General features: G+C 40.6%; 1 protein-coding gene across 1 annotated transcript in view; it reads right to left on the reverse strand.

Moving 5' to 3' along the window:
- Nucleotides 1–23165, reverse strand: part of LOC102191099 (cytochrome P450 2J2) — a 32723-nt gene extending 9558 nt beyond the window's left edge. Inside the window, 6 exon segments of the mRNA XM_018044796.1 lie at nucleotides 10752–10928; nucleotides 14860–15020; nucleotides 15409–15558; nucleotides 18047–18209; nucleotides 22900–22994; nucleotides 22997–23165. Of these exon segments, the coding sequence (XP_017900285.1) occupies nucleotides 10752–10928; nucleotides 14860–15020; nucleotides 15409–15558; nucleotides 18047–18209; nucleotides 22900–22994; nucleotides 22997–23108 (858 nt within the window). The 5' untranslated portion in view covers nucleotides 23109–23165.

Below are 23797 nucleotides of genomic sequence, written 5' to 3' on the forward strand. Positions count from 1 at the left end.
CCACAGGCAAAACGCTTTGAAGAGCTCACCACACACACCTTTACGGTTCTCTTTAAAGAAGCCTCATGGAAGCTTGAGGAGGAGAATAAGATGGCGGAGGAGTAGATGGACATGGAGTGTATATCTCTCCACAGATACACCAGGAATACACCTTCAGACACAGATGTACATGCAGAACACCAGCTGAGAGTGGACAGGAGTACCTGACCCGCAGAAAAGAATATACAGAACCGTGCAAAACTCAGTAGGATGAAGGAATGAGGGGGAAAAACAGGAGTGTTACTAGGACTGGACCTGCCCTCAGCCACTGGGGGAACTGAAGCAGGGGTCTGATCCCCACATTGAGGTAACTGTATGAGTCAGAGTAGAGACATTTACGGCTGAAAGTGAAACAGCTGATCTGTGGCAGCCTAAATGGAATGAGAGCGAGACAGTCCTTGCTGAAGCCATATGCACGTTGGACAGGGACACAGGTCCCCTGGAAGGTGCAATGGCTGGGCGATGGAGTTTAGGGATTGTGGAGCAATCCCAGGGTGAGGGCTGCTGTTGATTACAGACAGACAGATTGAGGGGATGTGAACAAGAAGATTACTGTGGGAAATGCCTGTGGAGAAAACCTGGGCAGCCATGGAAGCAAAGCAATACTTCTGAGTCACGCGGTAGTGGCTGGAGCCATCACCAAAGCCTCTCTCTCCCCACACACCAGCATCGGCAGCTGAACAGTAGAGAGGCTGGCCCATCAAACGTCTGATGCACTGAACTCCAGAGTAGGACCTCACCCAGGGTGCCCCTTTAAGTGCCTGATACGCAGATCTACAGAGTAGGAGGCCAGCCAGGTGGGCCCCTCTGTGTGCCTGACGTGCCCAACAACAGAAAAGGACCGCAGGCAAGGGCCCTCTAAGTGCCTGAATAAGCAGAGCTACAGAGAAAGGCTGGCCAAAGAGGCTTTCTGATCGCCTGCTACAAGAGGCTTGAAAAAAGACTCTGAGAGGGCCATAACTCCTGCAATGAAGGCAGTCCATGTCCCCTCACACTTGGTGCCGCCAGGGTCCCCGCAAGCCAAGAAGCTGCGCCACCTTCATGCTCAACTCTCAGTGGGGTAGGATCACTTCATTTTTGTCCAACTCTTTGTGACTCTGTAGACTGTGGCCTGCCAGGCTTCTCTGTCAGGAAGGGGGGTTCTCCAGTCAAGAGTACTGGAGCATATTGGCTAATACTGGTTGCCATAGTCTTCTAGAACACTATATTTCCTGCTGCCCTAGCTGCCAACTCCTCTGAGTACCTGGTGCTGCCAGAACCCCTGCGGCCCAAGCAGCTGGACCACTTCTGCCCTTGACCCTCACAAGGGCAAACCCAAGTCCTCCAGGGCAGCCTCAGAAGCAAACCCCAGTGAGCAATGGATGACCCACATGCAGAGGTGGAAATAAAACCACAGTTGAAGCCCAGGGGCAGTGTGGCTAAGGAAGAAGACCCAAAATCTTCCCACCAGCCATACAAGCTACAGATTAAACCCACATGATCAACTAGGCAGTCTCTGTGCCTACGGAATATGTCAAAGGACACTGAGAGCTTGCACAAAAGAAAATGCACTGGTTCTGTTAGCTGTGGACATTGGAGGAAAGAACACACAGGAGTGGGACCAGATTAGAATCTGAGCTTCCCCCACAGCAGGTCCAGAGATCAGCACAGTGCATCCTAGAGAGGTGAGGTAGACTGTGACTCCCAGTGAGGGAAATGGCTCTGACAGCAGTGATTCAGAAAAAACATTTATTATTCTTATGTTTTGATTTGTTCTGTAGATTCTTTTGGATTTTTTTTCTTTTTTCCCCCCTCTTTCTGTTGTAGTTGTTGATTTTATTGGCACTATGAAATCTAATTAATTTTTTGATCTTCTTTTTTTTCTCAGTCACATTTTTATTGTTTTTATAAACCTCTGTCTCTATGTTGGGCTTTCACAGTTCTGTGGACTTTTCTCTTTTTTTAATTTTAATTTTTGGCTTTTTAAACCTATTATTATTTTTCTACATTTATTCCTTTGTTTGCTTTTCCTACTGTTCCTTTCCCCTTGCAGTTAATCTTTCATGTATATAAATCTAACTCTATTTAACTACCTCTACCTCTATGTAACTTTGCATATCTATTCTTTCTTTCTTTACTTTCTTTCCTTTCCTCTCAACATATTTGTTAGTTTTATTTTCCTTGCTTTATTCCCCAATTGGCACCTTGCTTCTGTTTTGCTTTCCAGTTTGTGCTTTAGTTAGTTTTATTCTTAACTGGTAGATATAATTTTTGGTTTCCTTTGTTTGCCAGGTTAATCTATTCTACTTTATTTTGGTTGCACTGTTTTGATTTTGCTTATGGGTGTGTATATATATATATATATGTGTGTATGTATATTCAGTGACACTTTTTATTGTTATTATAAACCTCTGCCTCTATATTGGGCTTTTGCAGTTCTGTGGAGTTTTCCTTTTTCTTTCTTTCTTCTTCCTTTTTTTAATCTTTTTTTTTTCTTTTCTCTTTGTCATAATTTTAATTTTTAAATCTACTATATATTTTTCTACATTTATTCCTTGGTTTGCCTTTCCTACTATTCTTTTATTTTGAAGTTAATCTTTAATGTATATAAATCTTCTGCATCCACGTCTATTTAACTTTGCACATCTATTTTTTCTTTCTTTCCTCTCAACATATTTGTTAGTTTTGCTTTCACTGCTTTATTTGCACCTTGATTTAGTTTTGTTTTACAGTTTGTGCTTTAGTTAGTTTTGCTCTTAACTGGTAAATATAATTTTTTATTTCCTTTGTTCACCTGGTCAATCTACTGTACTTTATTTTTGTTGGACTGTTTTGACCTTACTTATGGGTATATATATGTATATGTGTATATTCTGTTATTTTAATTATTATTTACCTGATTTTGTAACCGCCATTTGTCAGGGGTTCATCTTTGGTTTCTTGGTTTGGGGTATTTGTTTTAATCTCACTTAATACCATAGCAAACCACTTGTGGAATCTTTGTTCATGACCAGAGATCAAGCCCTGAGCCTTTGGAGTGAAAGCACTGACTCCAGGACCCTAGACTACCAGAGAACTAACCCCAGGGAGTATCAAATAGTGAGAACTCACACAAAGGAAGCCACTTGAATACAAAATATGGCATCACTCACCCACAGGTAGCACCCTGTGCAGGATGCTTCATCTAAACAACAAGCAAAACAATACAAACCCAATCATCAGCAGACAGCATTACCACCTCACTCAGCCTTGACCATCTGAGGAAAAACAAACAAATAAAAAAACTCAGCACAAATCCCATCCCAAGCTTACACAAACCACTGGGCCAACCTTAGGAGGGCAGAAACCAAAAAGAAGAAATAATTCAACCTTGAAGCCTGAGAAAAGGAGACCTCAAATACAATAAGTTAAAAAAAAAAACAATGAAAAGGCAGAGAAACACTATGCAAATGAAGAAACAGACTTGAAACACAGAAGTCCAAATAAATGAAGAGGAAATAGGCAACCTACCTGAAAAAGAATTCAGAATAATGATAGTAAAGATGATCAAAAACCTTGAAAACAAAATGGAGAAAATGCAAGAATCAATTAACAAAGACCTAGAAGAATTAAAGAATAAGCAAAGAGAGACAAACAACACAATTACTGAAATTAAAAATACTCTAGAACAAAATCAGTATCAGAATATCTGAAGCAGAAGAACAATCAGTGAGCTGGGAGACAAAATTGTGGAAATAACTTCTGAAGAACAGAATAAAGTAAGAAGAATGAAAAGAACTGAGGATAGTCTCAGAAACCTCTGAGACAATATCAAATGCCCCAATATTTGAATTATAGGGGTCCCAGAAGAAGAACAGAAAAAGAAAGGGTATGAGAAAATTTTTGAAGAGATTATAGTTGAAAATTTCCCCAACATGGAAGAGGAAATAGTCAAGTCCAAGAGGCACAAAGAGTCCTATTTATGATAAACCCAAGGAGAAACACACCAAGACATATACTAATCAAACTAACAAAGACTAAACACAAAGAAAAAATATTAAAAGCAGCAAGGGAAAAGCAACAAGTAACATACAAGGGAAACCCCATTTGCTTAGTAGCTGATCTTTCAGCAGAAACTGCAGGCCAGAAGGGAATGGCAGGATATATTTAAAGTACTGAAAGGGAAAAATCTATAACCAAGATTACTGTACTCAGCAAGGATCTCATTCAAAGTTAATGGAGAGATAAAAAGCCTTTCAGACAAGCAAAAGGTAAGAGAATTCAATACCACCAAACCAGCTTTACAACAAATGTTAAAGGGACTTATATAGTTAAGAAATACAAGAGAAGAAAAAGATCTACAAAATCAAACCCCAAACAACTAAGAAAATGGCAATAGGAACATATTTATCAATAATTACTTTAAATGTACATGGATTAAATACTCCAACCAAAAGACACAGACTGGCTGAATGGATGCAAAAACAAGACCCATATATATGCTGTCTATAAGAAACCCACTTCAGATCTAAAGACATATATAGACTGAAAGTGAGAGGAAGGAAGAATATATCCTTGCAAATGGGAGGCAAAAGAAAGCCAGAGCAGCAATCCTAATATCAGACAAAATAGACTTTAAAGAATATTACAAGAGATAAGGAAGGACACTACATAATGATCAAGGGAACAATCAAGAGGAAGGGATAACAATTGTAAACATCTAGGCACCCAACATAAGAGCACCTAAATGCATAAGACAAACACTAACAGAGAAAGGAGAAATTGACAGTAGCACAATAATAGTAGGCGACTTTAACACCCAGTCACACCAATGGACATATCATCAAAACAGAAAATTAATAAGGAAACACAACTCTTAAGTGATACATTAGATGATATTGTCATTCATATCTTCAGGACATTCCATCCAAATGCAAAAGAATATACCTTCTCAGGTACACATGGAACATTCGCCAGGATAGACCACATCTTGGGTCACAAATCAAACCTCAGTGAATTGAAGAAATTGAAATCATATCAAGCATCTTCTCTGACCACAATTCTATGAGACTAGATATCAACTACAAGAAAAAATTGTAAGAAACACAAACACCTGGAGATTAAAAAACACATTTCTAAATAATCAACAGGTTACTGAAGAAATCAAAAGGGAAATCAAAAAATTTCTAGAAACCAATGGCAATGAAAACACGACAACTCAAAACCTATGGGATGCAGCAAAAGCAGTTCTAAGAGGGAAGTTTATAGCAATACAATCCTACCTCAGGAAACAAGGAAAACCTCAAATAGACAACCTAGCTTTACACCTAAAACAACTGGGAAAAGAAAAACAAAACAAAACAAAACAAAATCCAAAAATTAGTAGAAGGAAAGAAACCATAAAGATCCAAGCAGAAATAAATGAAAAAGAAATGAAAGAAACAATAGTAAAGATTAATAAAACTGAAAGCTGGTTCTTTGAGAAGATAAACAAAATTGACAAACCTTTATCCAGACTCTTCAAGAAAAAAGAGAAGAATCAAATCAACAAAATTAGAAATGAAAAACAAGAGGTTACAACAGACAATGCAGTAATCAAAGGATCATAAGAGACTATTATGAACAACTCTATGGCAGTAAAATGGATAACCTGGAAGAAACTAGAACTTAGAAATTGGAACTTAGAAAAGTTCCATCTTCTAACTGAACCAGCAAGAAATAGAAATTATGAACAACCCAAATACAAGCACTGAAATTGAAGCTGTGATCAAAAATTTCCCCCAAAACAGAAGCCCAGGACCACATGGCTTCACAGGAGAGTTCTATCAAACATTTAGAGAAGACCTAACGCCTGTCCTTCTAAAACTCTTTCAAAAAATTGCAGAAGAAGGAATACTTCCAAACTCATTCTATGAGGCCATCATCACCCTGATACCAAAACCATGCAAATGCAACACAAAAAAAGAAAACTACAGGCCAATATCACTGATGAAAATAGATGCAAAAATCCTCAACAAAATTTTAGCAAACAGAATTCAGCAACACATCAAAAAGCTCACACATCATGATCAAGTTGGGTTTATTCCAGGAATGCAAAGATTCTTCAATATACTCAAATCATTCAATGTAATATACCATATTAACAAATTGAAAGATCAAAACCATATCATTTCAATTGATGCAGAAAAAGAATTTGATAAAATATAGCACCCATTTATGATTAAAATCCTTCAAAAAATGGGCATGAAGGAACCTACCTGGAAATAGTAAAGTCCATAAATGATAAGCCTATAGCAAACATTATTCTCAAGGGTGAAAAACTGAAAGTATTCCCTCTAAGATCAGAAACAAGACAAGGGTGTCCACTTTCACCACTATTATTCAATATCATTTTGGAAGTCCTAGTTACAGCAATCAGAGAAGAAAAGGAAACAAAAGGAATCCAGATCAGAAAGGAAGAAGGAAAGCTCTCACTGTTTGCAGATGACATGATACTGTACATAGAAAACCCGAAAGATAGTATCAGAAAATTACTAGAGCTAATCAGTGAATTTAGCGAAGTTGCAGGATACAAAATCAATACACAGAAATCACTTGCATTTCTATATACTAACAATGAAAACTCAGAAAGAGAAATTAAGGAATCAATCCCATTCACCACTGCAACAAACAGAATTAAATATCAAGGAATAAACTTACCTAAGGAAACATAAGAACTGTACACAGAAAATTATAAGACAGTAATGAAAGAAATCAAAGACAACATATATAGATGCAGAGATATTTCATGTTCCTGGGTAGGAATAATCAATATTATGAAAATGACTATACTGCCAAATGCAATCTACAGATTCAATGTGATCCCTATCAAATTACCAGAGACATTTTTCACAGAACCAGAACAAATTCATATGGAAACACAAAAGACCCTGAATAGCCAAAGCAATCTTGAGAAGTAAGAATGGAGCTGGAGGAATCAACCTTCCTGACTTCAGATTATACTACAAAGCTACAGTCATCAAGAAAAGATGGTACTGGCACAAAAAAGAAATATAGACCGATGGAACAAGATAGAAAGCCCAGAAATAAACCCATGCACCTATGGGTACCTTATTTTAAACAAAGGAGGCATGAATATACAATGGGGCAAAGACAGCTTCTTCAATAAGTGGTGCTGTGAAAAGTGGACAGCTACATGTAAAAGAATGAAATTAGAACACTTCCTAACATCATACAAAAAGGTAAACCCAAAATGGATTAAAGACCTAAATGTTAGACCAGAAACTATAAAACTCTTAGAGGAAAACATAGGCAGAACACTCAATGACATAAATCAAAGCAAGATCCTCTAGGACCCACCTCCTAGAGTAACCAAAATAAAAACAAAAGTAAACAAGTGCACAGCAAAGGAAACTAGAAGCAAGGTGAAAAGACAACCCTCGGAATGGGAGAAAATAATAGCAACTGAAACAAATGACAAAAGATTAATTTTCATAATATACAAGCAGTCATACAACTCAAAGCCAGAAAAACAAGCAACCCAATCAAAAAGTGGGAAGAAGACCTAAACAGACATTTCTGCAAAGAAGACATACAGATGGCTAACAAACACATGAAAAGATGCTCAACATTGCTCATTATTAGAGAAATGCAAATCAAAACCACAATGAGATATCACTTCATATCAGTCAGAATGGCCATCATCAAAAAGTCTACAAAGAATAAATGCTGGAGAGGGTATAGAGAAAAGGGAACACTCTTGCACTGTTGGTGGGAATGTAAATTGATACAGTTACTATGGAAGACGGTATGGAGATTCCTTAAAAAGCTAGGAATAAACTTACCATATGACCCAGCAATACCACACCTAGGCATATACCCTAAAGACATATGTATCTCATTGTTTACTGCAGCACTATTTACAATACTAGAACATGGAACAAACTAGATATCCATCTACAGATGAATGGATAAAGAAGTCATGTATATATACACAATGGAATATTACTCAGCCATAAAAAGGAATGCATTTGAGTCAGTTCTGATGAGGTGGATGAACCTAGAACCTATTATACGGAGTGAAGTAAGTCAGAAAGAGAAAGATAAATATCATATTCTAATGCATATATATGGAATCTAGAAAAATGGGTCTGAAGAATTTATTTACAGGGCAGCAATGGAGAAACAGACATAGAGAATAGACTTATGGACATAGGGAGAGCGGAGGAGAGGGTGAGATCTATGGAAAGAGTAATGTGGAAACTTACATTGCTGCTGCGGCTAAGTCTCTTCAGTCGTGTTCGACTCTGTGTGACCCCAGAGACGGCAGCCCACCAGGCTCTGCCATCCCTGGAATTCTCCAGGCAAGAACACTGGAGTGGGTTGCCATTTCCTTCTCCAATGCACGAAAGTGAAAAGTGAAAGTGAAGTCGCTCAGCCGTGTCCAACTCTTCGCAACCCCATGGACTGCAGCCTACCAGGCTCCTCCGTCCATGGGATTTTCCAGGCAAGAGCACTGGAGTGGGTTGCCAGTGCCTTCTCCAATTACCATATTTAAAATAGATAGCCAATAGGAATTTGCTATGTGGATCAGGAAACTCAAGGGGCCCTGTGTCAACCTAGAGGGGTGGGATGGGGAGGGAAATGGGAAGGAGGTTCAAAAGGGAAGGGATATATGCATAATTATGGTAGATTTATGTTGAGATTTGAAAGGAAACAACAAAATTCTATAAAGCAATTATCCTTCAATAAAAAATTAATTAAAAAAAAGCAAGAGAGTTCCAGAAAAATATCTACTTCTGCTTTATTGACTCTGCCAAAGCCTTTGACTTTGCAGATCACAACAAACTGTTGAAAATTCTCACAGAGATTATAATACCAGACACCTTACCTGCCTCTTGAGAAATCTGTATGCAGATCAAGAAACAATAGTTAGAACAGGGCATGGAACAACAGACTGTTTCCAAATTGGGAAAGGAGTATGTCAAGGCTGTATATTGTCACCCTGCTGATTTAAATTATATTCAGGTTACATCATGCAAAATGCTGGGCTGGATGAAGCACAAGCTGGAATCAAGTTTGCTGGGGGAAATATCAATAACCTTAGATATGCAGATGATATCACTCCTATGGCAGAAAGCAAGAAGAATTGAAGAGCCTCTTGATGAAGGTAAAAAGAGGAGAGTGAAAAACCTGGTTTAGAACTCAACATTCAAAAAGTGAAGATTATGGCATCTGGTCCCATCACTTCATGGCAAATAGATGGCAAAACAATGGAAACAGTGACAGACTTTATTTCTTGGGGTTCCAAATCACTGCAGATGGTGACTGCAGCCATGAAAGTAAGATACTTGCTCCCTGGATGAAAAACTGTGACCAACCTACACAACATATTAAAAAGCAGAGACATTACTTTGCCAACAAAGGTCCATCTAGTCAAAGCTATGGTTTTTCCAGCAGTCATGTATGGATGTGAGACTTGGACCATAAAGAAAGCTGAGTGCCAAAGAATTGATGCTGTTGAACTGTGGTGTTGGAGAAGACTCTTGAGAGTCCCTTGGACTGCAAGATCAAACCAGTCAATACTAAAGGAAATCAGTCCTGAATATTCATTGGAAGGACTGATGCTGAAGCTAAAGCTCTAATAATTTGGCCACTTGATGTGAAGAACTGACTCATTTGAAAATACCCTGATGCTGGGAAAGACTGAAGGCAGGAAGATAAGCAGACAAAAGAGGATGAGATGGTTGGATAGCATCACCGACTCGATGGATATGAGTTTCATTAAGCTACAGGAACTGTTGTTTTATAGGGAAGCTTGGCGTGCTGCAGTCCATGAGGTCACAAAGAGTCGCACACAACTGAACGACTGAACTGAACTGAAAGACCTCAAGCCAAATACTCTTAAAGCAATATCTTTATTTTGAATGTATCTGTATTCTGAGTTTATGATATTCATACACTCTGAAATACGGGAAGGAAATGGCACCCCACTCCAGCACTCCTGCCTGGAAAATCCCATGAACAGAGGAGCCTGGTGGGCTACAGTCCATGGGGTTGTGAAGAGTCAGACATGACTGAGCGACTTCACTTTCACTTTTCACTTTCATGCATTGGAGAAGGAAATGGCAACCCACTCCAGTGTTCTTGCCTGGAGAATCCCAGGGACAGGGGAGCCTGGTGGGCTGCTGTCTATGAGGTCACACAGAGTCGGACATGACTGAAGTGACTTAGCAGCAGCAGCAGCAGCAGCACCCTCTGAAATAGTGTCTCTATTTTTCCAACCCTCTGGTAGGCTGAATAATGAATCACAAAGATGCTCATGTTCTCATCTCTGGAAGCGGTAAATAATTTTTGACAGAATTTTGTAGATATGATGAAATTAATGATTTTGATATGGGCTATCCTAGCGAACCCATTATAATCAGAAGAGTCTATGTAAAAGGAGGCAAGGAGCACATTGAGAGAATACATGAGGATGGTGGAAGAGAAGCAGCTACATTGATGGCTCTGAAGATGGAGGAAAGGGGCATAAGTTCAGGGGTACAGGTAGCTTCTAGACTCTGGAAAATCCCATCAGTGGATTCTGCCCTAAGGCCTGGAAAGAGCCAGCCCTGCCCCAACCTTGACTTGATAAATGTTGGTTGTCTTAAGCACCAAGTTTGTGGTGATTTCTTGCAGCAGCAATAAGATATCAGAATTGCCTCATTTGCCCTCTAAGAACACTACTCAGGAAAACACTCAGGTTCCCTCACCTTTTCTATTTCCTGGAGATAAGCATCAATGAAGTCTCTTGCTTCAGCAGGATTCCAGTCTCTCTTGTGGTTTTCAATCATACGGGCAACAAACATCTTCAATTTCTCCATATTACTAAAGAGTGCTTGGTGCGGACCCGGAAGGAAATTCATTATCCTTGGAAACATATTGTAGAACTGATGGAGAAAACAAAACAGTCTTAGAGACAAGTGGGTACCAGATTTCTATTTTTGAAGACAAGGAAACCATTGTATCTCTCTATGTATTTTCTTTGCTTACATTAACGCTTGGAATCACCCTTGTCTCATCTCTGTCACACCCCTCTTCTTTCCCCTCTGGCAAAGCATTTCAGCACTCCATCCAAAATAGAACCATTTCCAGACCACTTCTCAGTACTCCATGTGTTTGTCATTCTAGGACAAAGCCCCAACATTTCTTACCTAGGTGCTCTAAGGCCTCCCAGCAATTTCCCCGATTCTCTCTTCAACCCCTATCCCAGTCTATTTTCCACTGAGCTGCAAGAGAGATCATTTAACAATTTAATCAGATCATTCAACTATTTATCTTTCAATCCTGCAAAGATTTTCCATGACATTTAGAGAAATTCTACATCATCCTCCTGGCCTGGAGCTCTACATGAACTGGCCTCTTCCACGCCTGCCCCCTCTTCTGCTATCACTCGCTGCCATCTTACTCACTCTTAGTCTTTCTAGTACAGCTCCATTGGTCTCTGTGACAACATCAAGAATGGCAATGTTCAGTCTTTTGGATTTGCTATTCCTTCAATGAAGATTGGTCTTCCTCTGGAAATCGTATAACTCTAGCCTTTGTTTCATTCAGATCAGCTCAAGTGTCACGTGCTTGGAGATATCTTACCTGATAATTCTATAATGCAGTACTTCTGGAACCTCTTCCCATCCCCTTATTTTCTTTTATTATTTTTTTCATGGCATTTTTCTCTACTATGTGTGTGTATCTTTGTGTGTGCATAAAACACCTCTTTCTAGCTAGGTAGCTAGTTACGTTCAACATAGATGCGTGTTTGACTATCTGTGCGTTATGATGTATTCTTCATGTGGATAAGAAATTTTTAAAATTAAGTGGGTTTTGGATATATTTTCACTAAAAATATCTGGTAGAAAACAGATAGACCAACATAATGTAAAATTGCCTAGACTTAAAATGAAACACACATGCCTTTGACTGTTAGCTGTATTGCTTTTTAGCTATAAGGCTTTGGGAATAATAATGATATTAATGACAATAATGAAGATGATGATGTAATTTGAAGGACTTAGTATAACCACTGCCACTGGGGCACCAGAGTTATTTTCCTTACTCAATTACATGAGATCTATTGTACAGTTAACAACAGTCAGTGGATCATTATGTGGATTTGCTTAAGCATTCCCATATTTACTTGCACACATTAGGGTGTGCCATTTCATCTTCAAAGGATTGTTGTAAAAAACTGACTGAAATAAAGTATGTGAAATTGTCAGGTAAACTACCTCATCTATTTTGGGTCTCTAAAAAGTACATATTACCCCCTGCCTCCTGACTCATCCAACCTTTCCAGGAATTTCTTTTCCCTGGGAATAGTCAATACATGCTCACTGAGGTCCCAAACTTCCTGGATTCTGTCGTAATAGGATGGAAGAAAATGGAATTACTGAATAGGGGCTGGGGTTTAGCATGATTAGAAGTGACAATAAGGAATGTTATTCAAAGGAAATACTGATAACAATAATCCTAGTAGCTCAAACTCATTAGGTTCCTTTAATGTGCCAGGAATCACGCTAACTGCTTTATCAGTTTGGGTGAGATGGGTCCATCAAACTCTAGGCAGTGTTGCTTGTTAAAAATGATTACAAGTAAATCTTCCATTAGGTATACAAGGATTCACCTCAACACTTGGGGCTGATTTTCCCCTAGAAGTATCTTCCAAATAAAGAAAAGAGACTAAGAGACCAAGCAGATGAGCAGAGCTTTTGACAGACTTAAAACCCTAGCAGGACAAAAGGAGACAGCAGGGACTACCAAGGACGGGGTGAGTGTTGAAGGCCTTAAATCCATATCCTACCAATTTAGAAAACTGGTAATAACAAATGTGGATGGCATGGAAATAGTACAATAGGTGGAAATCTTTAAGGATTTTTACAAACAGCTGAATACGCAAGAGAAAGGAGTGGATGTGTCCACATGAACAATAGAACAAGAATCAAAAACACTAAAGTCAACAGATTGATTTCAAACAGGTTTGTGCTGAAGTCAATTTTAAAAGGTTCAGTTCAGTTCAGTTCAGTGGCTCAGTTGCGTCCAACTCTTTGCGACCCCATGAATTGCAGCATGCCAGGCCTCCCTGTCCATCACCATCTCCCAGAGTTCACTCAGACTCACGTCCATCGAGTGATGCCATCCAGCCATCTCATCCTCGGTTGTCCCCTTCTCCTCCTGCCCCCAATCCCACCCAGCATCAGAGTCTTTTCCAATGAGTCAACTCTTCGCATGAGGTGGCCAAAGTACTGGAGCTTCAGCTTTAGCATCATTGCTTCCAAAGAAATCCCAGGGTTGATCTCCTTCAGAATGGACTGGTTGGATCTCCTTGCAGTCCAAGGGACTCTCAAGAGTTTTCTCCAACACCACAGTTCTAACGCATCAATTCTTCGGCGCTCAGCCTTCTTCACAGTCCAACTCTCACATCCATACATGACCACAGAAAAAACCATAGCCTTGACTAGACAGACCTTAGTTGGCAAAGTAATGTCTCTGCTTTTGAATATACTATCTAGGTTGGTCATCACTTTTCTTCCAAGGAGTAAGTGTCTTTTAATTTCATGGCTGCAATCACCATCTGCAGTGATTTGGGAGCCTGAAAAAATAAAGTCTGACACTGTTTCTACTGTTTCCCCAACTATTTCCCATGATGTGATGGGACCAGATGCCATGATCTTCACTTTCTGAATGTTGAGCTTTAAGCCAACTTTTTCACTCGCCTCTTTCACTTTCATCAAGAGGCTTTTTAGCTCCTCTTCACTTTCTCCCATAAGGGTGGTGTCATCTGCATACCTGACGTTATTGATATTTCTCCTGGCAATCTTGATTCCAGCTTGTGTTTCTTCCAACCCAGCGTTTCTCATGATGTACTCTGCATATAAGTTAAATAAGCAGGGTGACAATATACAGCCTTGACATACTCCTTTTCCTATTTGGAACCAGTCTGTTGTTCCATGTCCAGTTCTAACTGTTGCTTCCTGACCTGCATGTAGGTTTCTCAAGAGGCAGGTTAGGTGCTCTGGTATTCCCATCTCTTTCAGAATTTTCCATAGTTGATTGTGATCCACACAGTCAAAGGCTTTGGCATAGTCAATAAAGCAGAAATAGATGTTTTTCTGGAACTCTCTTGCTTTTTCCATGATCCAGCAGATGTTGGTAATTTGATCTCTGGTTCCTCTGCCTTTTCTAAAACCAGCTTGAACATCTGGAAGTTCACGGTTCACGTATTGCTGAATCCTGGCTTGGAGAATTTTGAGCATTACTTTACTAGCATGTGAGATGAGTGCAATTGTGCGGTAGTTTGAGCATTCTTTGGCATTGCCTTTCTTTGGGATTGGAATGAAAACTGACCTTTTCCAGTCCAGTGGCCACTGCTGAGTTTTCCAAATTTGCTGGCATATTGAGTGCAGCACTTTGACAGCATCATCTTTCAGGATTTGAAAGAGCTCAACTGGAATTCTATCACCTTCACTAGCTTTGTTCATAGTGATGCTTTCTAAGGCCCACTTGACTTCACATTCCAAGATGTCTGGTTCTAGATTAGTGATCACATCCTCATGATTATCTTGGTCGTGAAGATCTTTTTTGTACAGTTCTTCCGTGTATTCTTGCCAGCTCTTCTTAATATCTTCTGCTTCTGTTAGGTCCAGACCATATCTGTCCTTTATCGAGCCCATCTTTGCATGAAATGTTCCCTTGGTATCTCTAATTTTCTTGAAGAGATCACTTAAAAGGTTACATTAGTTAAAAAGGAAAGAAAGACCCAATCTAATCTGTGATGGACATCAGCCTAATGTCTTTATGAAAGATAGCAAGTGACAACTGCCTCACCTGGCAGTACACTGATGTCTGTAGATTTAAGACCTCATCCAGCATCCTCAGCAGTTCCTGGAATTGATCATCCTGGTAGTCAAACCGCTCCCCAAAGGTGATAGAGCAAATAATATTGGAAACAGCATTGTTGATTGTGAAGTGAGGGTCAAAAGGCTGTCCTGGAGGCAGGAGAAGAAATGGAGCCTTCAGATAGGATTGTTTCTATTTTACAGAGATTCTACTCTGTGTACCATATGACACACTGACTACAGAACCACCTCTGAGACTGTAACCCCAGGGTCTGACAACCTCAGGGTCTAATAAGTATTCAGTCAATGCCTGGGAAGTCTAACTGATGACCAGGATTTAAAACCAATACTGTGTTTAATACCGATCTTTTTCTTCATTCATGAGCCACATGAGGACAGGTCATGGTTAGCTGTTCCCTGTTATCCCCTCAGTACCCTACACAATACTGGGCTAGGGACAGACGGGTAGGTATTGGTGAGCATCTGGTTAGTGAACGTATGAGCCACAGTCCCTGCACGTGTCCTATGACATGCTCACCATTCTCCTCTCTTATCATCTGGATGAGGTAGGAGGCCTCCTCCTGAATGCGTTCCTCTAAGCTCTTCTTTCCTAAACCAAAGTTCCTAAGAGTTGTCAGGGCAAACCTTCTTTGCTCCTTCCATAACTGGCCACTGGACATGATCAAGCCTGGGAAAAGAAAGCCAACATTATGAAAGAAAGCCAACAAGACCTGTGATGTATCAGATGAAAGGAAGAAAAAAGGCTGTAAGGTACTTGAAAACTAATCAGAAAAATAGTCCCTAAGCAAGGATATAATGGCTTGAATTTACTGACTGCTTGCAGTGCTGTGCATATTAGCATTTTTAATGCATTCTGGGATTTAGTACTCAGAAACTCTCTGATGAAATCATTAGTGTAAAACCAGCCCCCCCCCCCCCATTTTTTGATGAGAAAAATGAGGCACAGGAGATAACAGTACATTCTACAAGGTCACACAGTTGGAGCAGGTAAACAGGCATTCATTTCCAAGCCTGCCTGACTCTGATGCCCATGCTTTGACTACTTGTCACACACTATATCTAAGTATTTGTTATGGTACATGCTAAGCATGCACTAATGGACTAGACAAAATCAAAACTCATAAAGAGAAAGTTTAAATATCTTAAAGAAATAGATGAATCACCCAAGAAAACAAAGAATTGTGAATGTGTGCAGAAAGGAAATCACAGACAAAGGATAAAAGGTGTGCAGAGAACTTCATTTATTTTATAACACAGGGGAGACCACCACCCTCTCAATTCTTCATTCCAGTACACTCTTTCACTCCTTCTAATATCTCCCTTTCACTTCCATCACCTTAATGAAATGGCCCTCCCTGCTGTTCAGTCCAGGATCCTTTTCAGCTTCATGCTGATGTGTCAACAGCATGAGATGCATTTATCTTGAAACACTCTTTTCCAGTGGTGCCCAGGACACCACACTCTCCAGGCTTTTCTGCTAATTCTCTGACTTGACAGAAATCATCATACCTTCAGTTACCTTATCTCCTATCAAGTTTTGAAATGATGGGCCTTTTTGAGCTTGGGTCAAACCCTCCTTTCTCTTACCCTTATCCTCCATTTCTGTGAAATCTCATCAGCTGCAAATATTTCAGATAACATCTACTGATGTGAACATCTATATCTGTGCCTCAGCTGCAAACACGTAACCAATTGTCTGCTTGACTCTCTTGGTTTTACACTCAGCATATTCATGATTTTATTCATGATTTGCTCCATACAACTCCCCACCCAGGCCAGCCAACACCTTGTCCTTCTCCATATCCTCCTTCTGTCCTTTACCTACTCATTTGGGCGTCTACCTCATTCTCCCTCTGTCTAGGTCATCATGTCCTATTGGATATGCCTCCTGAATAGCTTAAATCCATGTGTTTTCACAGTCAGTCTCTTGGTCTAACCTACTGAACTGCCATTTGTGACACCTGGCTAATCCAGGCCACCACCTCCTCTCACCTAAAATGCTACAGTAGTCTCCTTCTCCTTTTATCCCATTCTTGACATTATAGCTTGGAGAAATCTTTAAAATGCAGCATGTAAATACGATGATTTCTTTTTCTACTTAAACCATTCAGGAGCCTCTGTTGTTACTATGATAAAAGCAACATCCTTAAACATGAACTCTTTCTGGCCAAAGTTAGCATCTTCATCTTCATTTAATTATCTCCATTTAATCTCTGTTCTTCCCACACTGGATACCTTTCAGTTCCTCAGTTCACTGTCCTTCTTCCCACCTCATAAACTTTTCATTCTGTTCCCTCTGCTGGATTGCTTGTTCACTTTTTTACTTGTCATTTACTTACAATAGCTTTTCCTGAGTCTCAGGACCAGATCTGATACCCATACTAAGTGAACCCTGCTTTTAACACTGAGGACTTAAATTATTATCTTACTTGATACTGTTTTCCTTAATAGCATGTAGCTTACAGAAAAATCAAGAATTTTTTTCTGTTCTACTCACTGTTCTGTCACTGGTGCCTGGTCTTACTAGGTTTATTATGGCAGATAATAGAGTAAATGAATGTAAAATAATGGGTGAACTATTTCAAAGCGGAATAGAGAAATACCTGAAAAAAAATGCTGTTTTGTTACAAGTATAGATTTAAGTTTTTCATTTAGATTTTTGAAAATGGAAGTTTATTTAGTGACCATTCTAAGTACTCATGCCAAACTCTTTTAACATAGATAGAAGGCTTGAGATACCTTTGGGGCACAGCCTTAATAACAGAGCATAAGGAACTGGAGGAAAGAAGGGATCACTTAATCAACAGGAACAAGCTGATCCACATCCGTTTTCTAGGGGAAGAGATCTGAGTGCAAAAGCAGAAAGAGAGCCTGAGGACGCATTGCCTTTTCTCTGCTTAAACAACACATCACATCACTGAGTGATGAGGATACTTATTTATCAAAGCACCCAGAGTGAGTTCATGCAGGTCATGTCGCTTCTCCCAAATCCCTGACATTAGAGCTGACTCTGCCAGGTGCCCTGAGGGGGTGTCTTCAACAGGGAAATGCAGGCACTCAGGCTCCTTATGAGGAGCTTGGTCCCTGGGATTGTTGGAGATACTTTCACAGACCACAAGAATATCAAACATACACTTACCAGTGTAACAGCTTACCTTTATTGTTTATGATGCGCTCTTGGAGAGGCACTACAGGGCGGTTGGAGAAGTTTTCACCTTGGTGGACAAGCGCTTCTTTAATTAAGGGCAATCCAGTTAAAAGAATGGAAGAAAATGCCCCTAAATCCAAGCTAAAAATGTTCCCATATTTCTTCATAAACTGAAAAATAGTAGAAGAGTCATAGTTACATATGCACATCTCTGTGTGTCCTGGAATGGAGGGTATGTATAGCTTTGGCAGCCTATATTAAGGGGAATTTGTGTGTGTTTGTGTGTGTGTATGCGCACACATGTGTGCCTTGGGCTGTTGGAAATATTTCTGCCTGTTTCCATTTCTCTTGGTCTCAACTAGACTTCAGTTTAATCTACTACAGGACACAGGCATTCATTATAAATACTCATCCATATGTTCATCTTACTTGGATTGAGTGAGCATATGTATCCAGAGATTAAGGTATAAAGATACAATAAAATAAGCAAAGTCTCTAACCTCAAGCGCCTTAGACTCTAGTGAAGGGAGAAAATTCAGCCCATGTGACTCACCAGAGAAGGCAGAGATATGTTTAGTGAATGTCTGGGGTAGAAAGCATGGACTTCATAGAAAATCATATCTGTTTAACCACAAGACAGTGTCCTCTTCTTCAACAGGTTCTAGGTGGCAAAAAATTCATTACAGGGCTAGGTCCAGTCATAGACAAGAACATACTAGCTGGAGCCATGTTAACTCTACAGCTGGCTAGCTGTGAGATCTCGGGAAAGCTGTTTCATTTTTTTTGGAGCCTGTGCTCCCCACCTATAAGAGAGAAAAAATTATTGTTCCCTTACAGGTTCTGGGGTAGGGTAATTCCCTGGCTGTTCAGTGGTCAAGACTTGGACTTTAGTGCCAGGGACACAGGCTTAATCCTGGATGGGGAACTAAAATCTCACAAGCAGGGCAGTGTGCTCTCTACACCCCTGAAAAAAGGGAAAAAAAGTTTCTGTGAGGAAGAAAGAAGACAACAATAGGAAAGACAGTTTGTTTTCTGATACTGGCAGACAGCCACTCTAGACTCTGGGGAATGAATGGACTCCGGAGCATAGGTGCACTCGTTCAAGGAGGCAGACAGGACAAGAGCAAAGGGAAGATGTACAGGGGAAAGGCACTGGTGGTCACAGCCAGCCACATCCACTGGGTGCCATGCTAACCATCTTTCACCTTTTGTCTCATTTCCCTCACACCACCTTATGGCAGTAATGATATTAGTCATGGTTTAGTAAGGAAAGTGAGTCATGGAGAAGAAACTTAGCCAAAGTGCCAAAGATATATGGGACTGGAGGTATTTGTGAGATTTAAGGACAAAGACATAAAGCTGAAACAGCACTGGGACGTTAGAGTTTACTGTATGTGACAGCAATAAACTGAGAATGAGAGTAACGGGGCAGGGAGAGGAAGCGGGAGAAAGCACTAATAAAGGAGGAGTGTGGGGGGTGTCACAGACAGCCAAGGGACCCCGGGCTAGGAGAGGTGCCTGGACAGAATACATCTCACTTGTGTAGGGAGCCTGGGATATAGTGTCGGAAAGGTGCTAGAATTAGACCAAGAATGTCTTAACGTCAAAAGGTGAGTGTTTAAGAACCTGGATTTTGAAGGCAAACAAATTGCTTTGTATCCAGCTTCCATTGGTTACTTTCTATGTTATATTTGGTTAAGCTATATAACTTCCCTCTGTCTCAGTTTCCAAAGGTATAAAATGAGGGCTGTTACAAATCTCATCATTAGGATTCTGCTGTTAGTAATCATAACACTAAAATTGATAATAAAATTATGTATTATTATTGATATATTTAGAGTGTATTTTAGCAAATAATACTTGTAAGATAATCACAAAGAAATAGAGGGAAAATGGCCAGAGAGTGATACCATTTCCCTATCAGAGTCCAATAAGATTTTTTTCTTATTCACATAAATGATTCTATAATAAGCCAGACAGCTATGGTAGAAAATGTTTAGAAAATGGGGCATGGGAAATTAGGAAGGTTCTCATCATGCCAAACAGATCAGCCAGTTTCTTCACAGCCTTCTCACTTTGTTTCAGCTCATGTCACTTTTCCAATTTAAAAATCTCCTGTCCACTTTACTCCACACAACCATTCTGTTCAAGTTCACCCAAATTTATTTCAGCATTCTACAGAGGTTATCCCCAAGGTTTCCTATCCACAGTGAACCACTTAATGACATCTCACTTGGTTACCGAAAATGTATACCACACCTTTCATCACATACTCTCTTGTATTATGCTGTCATTTGATAAGTATGTCATAAATGCCTGTTGGATAAACGAAACCCTGAAAAATCAATTTACCTTCTACCTATATCATGAAAAGTAGCATAAGTAAAGACCAGATGTAAGTTTCAAGTCCTTGTTTGGCCATTATCAATTTTGAATAACTTAGGCAATCACTTAGTTTTTGACTCAATGGACATGAGTTTGAGCAAGCTCCGGGACTGGTGATGGACAGGGAAGCCTGGCATGCTGCAGTCCATGGGGTTGCAGAGTTAGACACGACTGAGTGATTGAACTGACTGACTGCATAGCATGTAAGGTTTACAGCAAGCACTTAAAGCACAATATAAAGAGATATACTAAAAAAAACTATGGATAAATTAAAAAGGAATTCTTAAAAAATATTCGTGTGACCCACACGAGAAAGGAGAACCAGAGGAACAAAAAACAAAGTGAAAAATAGAAAATAAATAGTAAAATGGCAGACTTAAGTGTTTACACAACAAAAATTACACTATATACAAATGATCTAGATTCACCAATTAAAAGAGATATTGGTAGAATGAAACAATGAGCCACTTACATGTTATATATAAAAACTCATTTCAAGTATAATCATATAAGTAGGTCAACAGTGAAAAACTGGAGAAGCATGTGCTACACAAATACTAATCAAAAGAGCTGGCGTGGCTATATTATATCAAATCAAGTTTAGGCAAAGAAAATCATCAGGGATAAAGAATGACATTATGCAATAATTAAAGAGCCAATTCACCAAGATGAAATAACAATTTTAATGTGCATGAGCCAAATAAAAGAGCTGCCAAGTAAATACAGTAAAACTACCAGAACTGACCAAACACTGAAATAAACCTCTAATTATAGCTGGAAACTTAACACGCCTCTCCTAGTGATTGATAGAATGGGTAGATAAGAAGTCAGCAAGGGTATGGAAGCACTAAATAACACACTCATCTTTTCAAGCCTAACTGACATATGGTACAGAGCGCTCCACACAGCAGCAGCAGCAGAATTTTTTTTTTTAAGTGTCTATCATGGGTCATAAAATCAACCTTTACACATTTGTTCAAAGTTGAAATCATATAATATATGTCTTCTGATCCTAATGAACGCCAACTGTAAATCATTAACAGAAAGAAAAGAGAAAATCTTTCAATACTTGGAAATTAAAAGGGTACAGGTTTAGGAGCCTAGCATTTTAGCTTTAAAATTCTATATTCTAATCATATCACTTAATGCTACTTTATGACATTTTTAAATGAATACTTTAGTGAGAGTGGATTGTTTATGGAGGAGCCTGAAAGCGAGGGGCTCTGTCCTTGTGGGGATGGAAGCAATGTGGTTGAAAAATGGTGAGGATTTAGCTGGTGATTGCTCAGCAGGATTCCACCTGTAGTGCAGGAGACACAGGAGACTCGGGCTCGATTCCTGGGTCTGAAAGATCCCCTGGAGAAGGAAATGGCAACCCACTTCACTTTTCTTGCTTGAAAAAACCCCATGGATAGAGGACCCTTGCGGGCTACCATTCATGGGGTCACAAAAAGAGAGGCAGGACTGAGCTACTAGGCACACGCACACACATCCTCATTTTACACTTAGAAAAGGGAACCTCCAAAAGGGGAAATATAGCATCTCTCCTCCCCCTACCATGGATAAAATTATTAAAAAGACAAAATTATCATACTATAAATTGAATGTCCCAGTAATATTTAACAAGACACAACTAAATGACTTACAAATGTATTATATCTGTCATCCTCAAGTCTCTAATAAAAGAAACTGAAGAGAAGACACAGGCTCACCTAGTCAGTCAAAAACATTTACTGAGAATGCAGAGGGGGTTCTGAACTATACTCTATCCAAGTATCCCTAACAGGAGAGAAATTATGCAGATAACCAAGCTCCTGGAAGCATATGAGACTTCAGATGAGTGCTACAGTTCAATACTTACACTTCTTTCCATCAGCTAGATGGACTGAGAAGCAAGTTTTGCTTTGTACATTAGCCTGCAGCCCCTCCCTCCCCCAAAGCTCATGGAGTCGGGATTCCTAAATAGTAAACAGTAAACATTAGGCAATGGCACCCCATTCCAGTACTCTTGCCTGGAAAATCCCATGGACAGAGGAGCCTGGTGGGCTGCAGTCCCATGCGGGTCGCTAAGAGTCAGGACACGACTGAGCGACTTTCACTTTCACGCACTGGAGAAGGAAATGACAACCCACTCCAGTGTTCTTGCCTGGAGAATCCCAGGGACAGGGGAGCCTGGTGTGCTGCCGTGTATGGGGTCGCACAGAGTCGGACACGACCGAAGCGACTTAGCAGCAGCAGCAGCAGCAGCAGCAGCAGCAGCGCAAACAGCAGCAGCAGCAGCAATTGCTCACCCCTAGAAAGCACAGCTGGAATCATTCCAGTTGACGGTGAGGAAAGAGAAGCTCAACTTCGGGTGTACCCGGGTTTCCGATTTAACCTGAGATCCCCCTCAGTCTCCTGTCCTTAGTACCCGGAAGGCCCTTGTCCTGCAGGTCAGGGTCAAGACGTGGCCCTGACACCTTCGCTTGCTCCTACCTCCTGAAGGACCAGGTGCCACTTCTCAGGGTCCAGCTGGAGCAAACTGCCTACGAAGGGCAGGCCGAGGGGCCCCGGCGGGTAGTTCTTTGGAGCCGTCTTTTCATGAAATCAACAAAGAGGAGAAAGGCGAGTGTCCCCAGCAGGACGGTGCCAGGACGGAGAGCCGCCCAGAGGGCCGCCGCCAGGGAGCTCAGGGCCTCCAGCATCACTGCGATGTCTGGTTTCGCTTCTGGGAGGATCTGTGCTTCCGCGCTCTCAGCCAGGTTCCCAGGCCCCGCCCCATCCTACTGTCTCAGCCCGCCCTTGCCTCCTCCCACCGCGGTCTTCCCTTCCCCCAGCGCTCAGCTAAGCCCCACCCCTGGCTCCCTGTGGCGCCGGGTCCACCTTACCTCTCCTTGCCTTTCCTCAGGTCCTGCCTCCTCCCCTCGCCCCAGCTTTCCCCCACCTGAGTCTGTTCTTCTCTGGGCTGGAGCCCAGCCTGCCTGCTACCCACTAGATGTCAAGCGTGGGATTCCCTGGAGAACCAGCCTAGATGTCAGAAAAGGCCAGGCTGGGAGGTGTTTTTTTATTTCTGTATAAAGAATATTCACAGCCTTAACGTTGAGAGTTAAGTTTTATTCCATGAGAATTTTAGGACTTCAAGCCTGGCAGACAGCATCTCAACTAACCCTGAAAGAACTTCTCAGAGGAGGGGGCATGATTTGAGTGGTGGGAATCCCTTGGACTGCAAGGAGATCCAACCAGTCCATTCTGAAGATCAGTCCTGGGATTTCTTTGGAAGGAATGATGCTAAAGCAGAAACTCCAGTACTTTGGCCACCTCATGCGAAGAGTTGACTCATTGGAAAAGACTTGATGCTGGGAGGGATTGAGGGCAGGAGGAGAAGGGGACAACC

The sequence above is a fragment of the Capra hircus genome, chromosome 3 (assembly GCF_001704415.2).
Source record: "Capra hircus breed San Clemente chromosome 3, ASM170441v1, whole genome shotgun sequence".
NCBI lineage: Eukaryota > Metazoa > Chordata > Mammalia > Artiodactyla > Bovidae > Capra > Capra hircus.